At 51.4% G+C, this 7,812-nt stretch overlaps 1 protein-coding gene across 1 annotated transcript; it reads left to right on the top strand.

The window, feature by feature from the left end:
* The first annotated feature begins 406 nt into the window (after positions 1–406).
* On the top strand, positions 407–7,590 carry PPP1R15B (protein phosphatase 1 regulatory subunit 15B). Its single transcript, XM_027747009.2, has 2 exons — positions 407–1,929; positions 4,779–7,590. The coding sequence occupies exons 1-2, from the start codon at positions 550–552 to the stop codon at positions 4,989–4,991; spliced, it is 1,593 nt and encodes a 530-aa protein (XP_027602810.2). The 5' UTR covers positions 407–549; the 3' UTR covers positions 4,992–7,590.
* Positions 7,591–7,812: the final 222 nt, after the last annotated feature.

Below are 7,812 nucleotides of genomic sequence, written 5' to 3' on the forward strand. Positions count from 1 at the left end.
GCAAGTCCACCTGCACCTCTGCACATCTGCCTGCCCCTCTGCCCGCACATCTATCCCCACCTCTGCCCTGTCGTCCCCAGTGCCCAGGGAGCACAGGGAGCCCGCCCGTGGGGCTCCTTTCCCGGGAATGCCCCCCGGCCCCCCGGGGACCCCCCAAATTCCCGGCGGGCGGGGCGGGGCCGCTCGGGGCGCCCCCGCTGCAGTTCCGCGCTCCGCCACCGGGGGCGCTGCCGCGCGGGGCCAGCCGGCTGATGCAATCCCGGAGGGGCGTGGCCACGGGGGGAGAGGGCGGGCTCGCAACGACACCGCCCAATGGGCGTCGGCGGCGCGAGGTGGGCGTGGCGGAGGCCGGCCCCGCCCCGCCCCTCCCCGGTGAGCGGAAAGCGCCGAGGCGGCGGCGCCGCCATTTTCTGCCCGGAGCCGCATCAGGATGGAGCCCAGACCCGACCCGGAGCCGCCCGCCGTCCGCCGAGCCTTCAGACCCGCCGCGCCACCACGGAGCGCCGCCTCGCACACCCCTCCGCACCGCTGGCAGCGCTGAACGGCCCCATGGAGCACAGCGGACGCGAACGCGCCGGCTGGGCCCGGCTGGGCCTGGCCGCGGCCTGGCCGAAGCTGGCGGGGCCCAGCGCGGCTCCCGCCGGCGGCTCGTCCCAGGCGAGCCCGCCCTTCTCGTGGCTGCGGGTGCTGTCGCAGCTCCTGTCGCCGCTGCCCGCGCTGCTGCAGCGGCTGCTGCCCGGCCCCGCGCTCAGCACCGCGCTCTGCCCCGCCAAGGCGCCGCCGCCGCTCGTGCTGCTGCCCCAGGCGGAGCCCGCGCCGGACTGGGCCGAGGAGCCCCCGGAGAAGCGGGCGGAGGGCGGCGCGGAGCCCCCGGCGGGGCTGTGGGGGGCCGGGCTGGTGCGGAGCGCCCTCGCCGTGGACTGGTACGTGCTGGGCATGGAGCAGAGCAAGAGCCACCTGCCGCAGCCGCTGCGGGCCGAGGCCGTGCCCGAGGTCGAGTTCCTCCGCAGCAAGCGCCTGGCGTTCCTCCAGCGCTGGCATCTGCCCGTGCCCGACCCCGACCACGGCTACCACAGCCTGGAGGAGGAGCAGCAGCACAGGGACGTTCGCCGGGAAGCTGCGGGGTGCTGGGACCAGCGGGGCGGTGCCGGGCAGCTGGAGCAGCCCGAGGATCCAGGGAGACAGCCCGTGGAGCAGGAGGGGGTCCGGGATGCGGCGGAGGAGGAGGAGGAGGAGGAAGCGTTGCCTGAAGGGGATGGTGAGGACTCGGACACAGAGCAAAACCTCCCGGTTTCGACCAGACCTGCGTGTGCGAATAAATTAATCGATTATATCATCGGGGGAGTTTTCAGCGGGGAGGAGAGCGAGGGTGAGGAGGACTGGGATGATGATGGGGATGATGATGACGATGACGGGTTCGACAGCGAAGAGCTTCCCTCGGACTCAGAGGCCGGCAGCCAGGACGGGGAAAGGCTTCACCTCTGGAATTCCTTCTATAGTTTGGATCCCTACGACCCTCAGAACTTCACAGCCACCATTCAGACATCTTCCAGCGATCCGGGAAGGGAGATGTCGGATGTGGAAGAGGAGGAGGAGGAGGAAGAAGAAGAAGAAGACTCGTGGGCAGAGTCCTCCTCAGGCTCTGCTCATAGTTCTGAAGAGGAGGACGAGTGGGACTGTGGCAGCGTGGATGAGGCAGAAAGCTTGAAACTTTGGAACTCGTTCTGTACCTCGGACGATCCATATAACCCTCTAAATTTCACGGCAGCCTTTCAGACCGCAGAGAAAAAAGGGACGCCGAGTTCGGTCCCTGCCGAGCACTTCACTGTGTGCCGGGTACAGCTGGAGAGACGCAGCTGTGGGCTCGGTGACTTGGGGCACCGTGGGATTCTGTCCGGCGAGAAAGCTGCGAATTCCAAGCGGAAAAAGGTATATTCTTGCTTTATATTCGTGTGTTTCGGGGCTGCTAAAAAAAACCCTCACAACAAACCCACATTGCTCCGAGCAGTACGGAGTGGGTGAGGTCATTCCAGCATTCCAGATCTGCCTCCATGAGCTTACGTGCTAATTATTTCCCTGGAATTTTGTGCTTCATCCTCGACACGTGATGGGAAATTTTGTCAAAAGTTTCTTTTGTAGACTTGAAGTTAAATTTTCCTTTTAAGATGCGGTTTCTCTTCTCAGTCTGGGGTGTAACGTGGTGTCGTCATCAGAGAAACTCCAGCGCTTTGGCGTCGGTTTTTCCCCGAGAAACTCCAGAGCTGTGATGTGCTTTCCTGGAAAGCACCACTTTCTGTAGGGAGGAATTTTGTTTTAAACATTTTAGGATTTTTTTTGTAACCCGAGCAGGCTTCTTAACGTGTTCTGGAGTAGGAAGAACTCGTTTAGCACGTGTGGGGTGTGTCACACGTGTGTTGGGTGTGTCGCACATGTGTTGAGTGTTAATGTATGTTGACAGCTGACATATGGTTAAAACATGCTTCAGTTGACCACTGAAGTTTCCATACAAATTGTGGTAATATTCCCATTTCCATTTGAGAGAGTATTCTATATATTATAATTCAGCAGTTGTTTCTAAAAGGGATATATTCAGGAACTGGACTTTTGAGACCAAACTGGAAATATAACGTGTTTTTTGAAGAATTTGGGTGTTAAAAACCCTGTAATAGCTGTTCCAGGATGCAGGTAAATAGCAATTCATCCTCTCCCCGGTTTTGTGGTGCTGCAAATGTCCAGGGTGGTTTTTCAGGTGTGATGTCTGAGTGTTGATACCTCAAACATTTATATGAGTAAACGGCTCGTGGTAACAAGTCATCAAAATAGAAAACCTGTATAATTCTTGTTTTAGTGCTTTTACAGCAGAGACCTTTGGTTTCTCCCTTAATTTAGGTCAAGAACACCGGGAGGGAGCAGTGCTGGGCCCTGCCCAGGGCTTGCTGTGTCCCAGGGGTGCAGAAGCAGCAGGAATCCTTGGCTCTGCAATGCCAGGCCATGGTGAAAGAAGGATGATGTGGCTGCAATATCCCACCTGACGTCACAGCCCCAGAGGTTGTGCCCCAGGGTGGCTCAGACTGATGTAAAAACGCTGTAAGGTGGGAAGGCTGATGTAACAGCTCCTAAAGCAGGTGCTTAATCAGGGCCAGGAAAACCGAGGGAATGCTGAGGTGTTCCCGGGAATTCTCCAGGTCATTCCTCCAGCTCGAGGCTGTTCCTGTCTGGCACCGTGCAGGGTTTATGTCTGGAAAGCCAGAAAACCTGGGGGGGTTTGTTTCCCCCATGAGGGAGCAGGACATGGACACGCTGTGAGGGCACGTGGATCCAATGGCCCTGCTCCCACAGAAATCTGGGATCACTGCACCAGGATTAGGTGGTTTCTGGAGGTCGTTTGGTGTCCCAAGGCCAACAGGGTTGGACAGGGCTTGGAGCAACCCGGGATAGTGGAAGGTGTCCCTGCCCAGGGCAGGGGGTGGAACTGGGTGAGCTTTATGGTCCCTCCCAACCCAAACCAGTCTGGGATTCCATAGCTGGTGTCTCTGTTTTCTGGGAAGGCTGGAAGAGGGCTGTGCCACAGACAGCAAGCCCCACACTCCTCATTGTGTCATCATGGACAGGGGTCTGTGTTAATAAATCCCAGGAATGGAGCAGCAGGTTTTTTGTGCCTCTCCAAGTGTTTTGCTGATTCCAGGAGTTGTCTGTGGTGACAGTGTGTGCTTGTCCTCGGGAACCAGCCCTGGTGTGAGAGGTGCTGACAGTTGGTTTATCCTTCAGTTGTCCACCTTTTCATAATGCAGAGCAGCACAAAGTTCAGCAGGAGCCTGACACAGGCTGGGTTTACTCAGAGGGATTTAAATCCTTATTACAGCCGTAGTTTAAACACTGCCAAGCATAGAGCCTGAGTCTGTAAGTCCCTTTATTTTCTTAAAATAGCTGAGTGCCTCTTAAAAATAGCCAAGAGTGAAAGTTTTCCTGGGTCTTTTAAGGTGCCTTTTGAGCTGATTTCCCTGTGTGAACTAAGCCCCTGGAATTGCAGAGCAGCTGGAAGCAGGGGGTTGTTGCAGTCACAGGGGGATGAGTGTTGCTTCCTTATCTGTGGTGACTCACAGGACTCTTTACTCCACACAACAATGGTTGTGCCTTTTTTTAACGTTCTTGTGTAATCTCCAGCAATCCAGACTGTTGGCCTGGAGCACGTTCACAGCCCTGGAGTGACCTGTGTGCCCTGTGTGAGGTGACAGACCTGTGTCACGGGTGACGTGTCCTCGGCTCCGAGGGGCCTCTTGGGCAGCAGTTGAGTAACTCTGTAGTAGCTGAGCACTGTGTGGGTCGAGGCAAGACAGCAACTGGTTGATTTTAAAGCTGAGAGGTTGATTTTAAAGCTGAGGTGGGGCAGAGACCTGGCAGGAACAGGGAATCATGGCCTGGTTTGGGTGGGAAGGGACCTTAAAGATCACCCAGTGCCACCCCCTGCCATGGGCAGGGACACCTTCCACTAGCCCAGGTTGCTCCAAGCTCCATCCAGCCTGGCCTTGGACACTTCCAGGGATGGGGCAGCCACAGCTTCTCTGGGAAATCCATTCCAGCCCCTCATCCCCCTTACAGGAAAGAATTCCTTCCCAGTATCCCACTAAACCTACTCTCTGAACAGGTTTCTGAGGCTTTCTGCTATTTGAAGTGTTTAATAACTTCTGTTTTAAAAAGAAACAAACAATCTACGTAAAAATGTGAAGTTCCTTTTGCACGAGTGGTGAACTCTTTACTAAATAACTTGCTTTTTCCAGGTCACCTTCCTTGAAAAAGTGACTGAGTATTACATAAGCAGCGAGGAGGATCGGAAAGGACCCTGGGAGGAGATGGCACGAGATGGCTGCAGGTTCCAGAAACGGATCCAGGAGACAGAGGAAGCCATAGGATACTGCTTCACCACAGAGCATAGACAGAGAGTATTCCACAGACTCCAGGAAAGCTCTTCCCAGAGGGTTGATCCCTTCTAGCACCTTACCCCACCTTGGTTGTGTGACCCTAAAACACCCACGAACACCTAAACAAGAAGTGGCAGCTGCATGTGCTATTCTGGAATGGGGAGAGAAGTGGGATTGGAATTGTCCCAGTTTTTGTGTATTCAGCCTGCAAATATCCCTGAGTGTCCCATTTTGATATCCAGGCAAAATCCTGGAGGGTGAGGGTGGTCCAGTCTCATTCCTTTTGATTAACACTTTGACACCCAGACTGCTTTAGGTGAAATGCATTCCAAAAAAAAATGCCTTGTCTGCCGTCTGTTGGGAAGTGGTGACTGTTTAGTTGGATTTTTGCACTTTGAAAAAAAGCAAAACCTATTTTGAAGGAGATATTTATGGGGCTCAGCCCCTGGTATTGCAGTTTTGATTTAAAGTTTCCCGAGAGTCGTGGTGTTTTCTCGTTGTTCTCCAGCTTGTACAAAAGTCTCACATGTTGTTCTCTAATAACTTTGACTTAACTGTGTGAATCCCTCCTTCTAGATCCCAGTTTTGCATGGAATCCAGTGTTTTGAGTGTTTATGTAGCATTTTGATGTCAATATTTCAGTCAGGCACACTGGGGGAGCTCTGGTGCATTACAAACCCTTTGGTTTGACTTATTTAAATAATACCTTGATCCAGGACTATTCCAGAGGGTTCTGGCTGCTTGTGCACCACATTTCTTGCCTTTTAAGGCAGGGAAATTTCTCATCCCAATCAATAATTAAAGCTTCAAGGCACACGTGGAGGCTGTGGGTGATGTTTGAATTTAGGGAGCCACGCAAGGGAACTAGTCCCTAATTATTTATTTAATCTAAGAATAACTTTGCTATAATTCTGCTTTAAAATAGAGATTGTGGTGGATTCTTGTATCCAGCCTGCTTGTTCTGGTACTTTTAAGGAGAATTATCTCTGATTTAAGGAAATCTGAAGGCAGCAAATCACCGTGTTCTTTACCAAAAGCCAGTATTAACACTCTGTGTGTCTGCACTGGGTCACCTGGGACAAAGAACATTCCACCTGTGGAAAGCTGAGCTCCTTGGTGGAAGGACAGCACTCCTGATTTATATTCCTAACTTCAAATATTGAATTAGTTCAGTTAAGATAAAGAGCAGCACTGTTGGAGGGGGGTGTTTGGACCTGTTGGCCAGGCAGGTGTGAGGTCACCCAGAGCCCCAAACTGGAAGAATTCCTGTCTGTTTGCACCAAGTTGGGGGAAAAAAATAAATGATTTGCTGCTTGGTTTGTTCAGCTGAGCAGAATCATTTCCCTTTTGTAGGGGAGAAACCTTAAAAGTACTTTAAATTTGTGATGAACTGTTTCAGTTTTTAATTTGCAAGAAAAATCGCAGCTCCCTGGAGGGAGAAGCTTCTCCCCAGGGCTTTACTTTCTGCTTTGCTGTGGGGTCACTTTGGCCAGGTCTTAATTCTGACTCAAAAATTTCAGAGTTTTTGGCTTCATGCTTTAATCCCCTTGCACTTGTGAGGTTTTTAAAAATTGATTTGCTGTGTTTGCACTTAGAAAATTCAGAGGATTCGCTGAATTACAGCAGAGTTGTGTAAACTTCGAATCCAGCCCCAAATTCCTGCAGCATTTGAGGGGCTGCATGAAGGCAATGCAGCAACCTTGTTTTCCATCTTCCCCCCCCCAAAAAAAAAATTGGATTCTCTTTTCCTACAAAAAAATTCCAGCTGTGAAATTGTAAATTCTGATCAGGCCCTCAAATCCTGGGAAATCATCTCAGAATTTCTAGGAGCTCGTTTTGCTGTCTCATGTTGGATCTGCTTTTTAGCTTAGGGAAAAGGGGTGATAAACGTGGAATTAGAAGAGATTTGTTGATTTATGGTCAGTGTGATGGGTACAAACCTGCTGCTCCTGGCAAGTCACACTACAGCCGTTTTTCCATGAATTTCCCAATGTCTTTGATCTTGGAGAACTTGGTGCTTCAGTTTTTCGTGGACAGCTCGTTTTATTGGTGCTTTGTGAGAAGCTTTGGAGTGGTGGGAATGAACACCTGCAAACCTTTGCAGGGCCTTGGAAAAACCTGTCCCTGGGAACAAAGAGAATTGATAAATTATGTGTAAATTAGATCAACAACTGCTGCTCCCAAAGTGCTTAAACACTGGAAAAATGGCTTTTACCCATCCTGAAGTGTGTCCAGCACTCCCACTGCTGCTTCCCACCTGCTCGGGTGAGCTTTTCCACTGCTCCAACCTCACGTTTTCCAAGGATCCAGTGTAAGGTGAGAGGGAATTAACACTAAATTCACCACCATAAACATCTTTTAGAACTCGATGTCACCCTTTCTTCCCTAGAAAATTCCTTAAACTGGTCGTTCAGGCCGTGTCCATGTGTCAGTGCTTGGGGTGAGACAGTAAAAATAACACTTGTAGGACTTTAAATCAAAACTGTGATGAGCAGATTTTATTTTTGTATAATTTAGAGAAAACTTAGAAAACCTTCAGCATTGGCTTTATACAGATTTTACTTGATTTGTGTCGAGTTTGTTGGGTTTTTATATCTAAAGTTCTATTTCTGTACATAATAAACTATTCAGAACTAATCTGTAAATTGTAATAAAGATATTTGCAAGATAATTGGGTTGCTTTGGAAAGACTCATGGGGTGGCTGGAAAAAGCAGGGATGGATTGATTGTTGTGGAGAGGTGTGTCTGTTACTCCATGTTTTTTACAGGGAATGCCTTCATTTTGGCTCCTGAGGGTGAAGCCAGAATTCCTGGCAGGAAGGAGGAGGCTGGAGGTGCTGCATGGACCAAGGTGGGCTCTGTACCCCAGAACTGGAGGTGCCTGGGGGCACAA

This window comes from Pipra filicauda, unplaced genomic scaffold, assembly GCF_003945595.2.
Source record: "Pipra filicauda isolate LSUMZ 115617 unplaced genomic scaffold, ASM394559v2 scaffold264_size1072897_pilon, whole genome shotgun sequence".
Taxonomy (NCBI): Eukaryota; Metazoa; Chordata; class Aves; order Passeriformes; family Pipridae; genus Pipra; species Pipra filicauda.

Coding starts and splice junctions, on each gene's coding strand:
- PPP1R15B (XM_027747009.2), top strand. CDS start 550: ATGGAGCACAGCGGACGCGAACGCGCCGGCTGGGCCCGGCTGGGCCTG. Junction 1,930..4,778: donor CGAATTCCAAGCGGAAAAAG/GTATATTCTTGC, acceptor TGCTTTTTCCAG/GTCACCTTCCTTGAAAAAGT.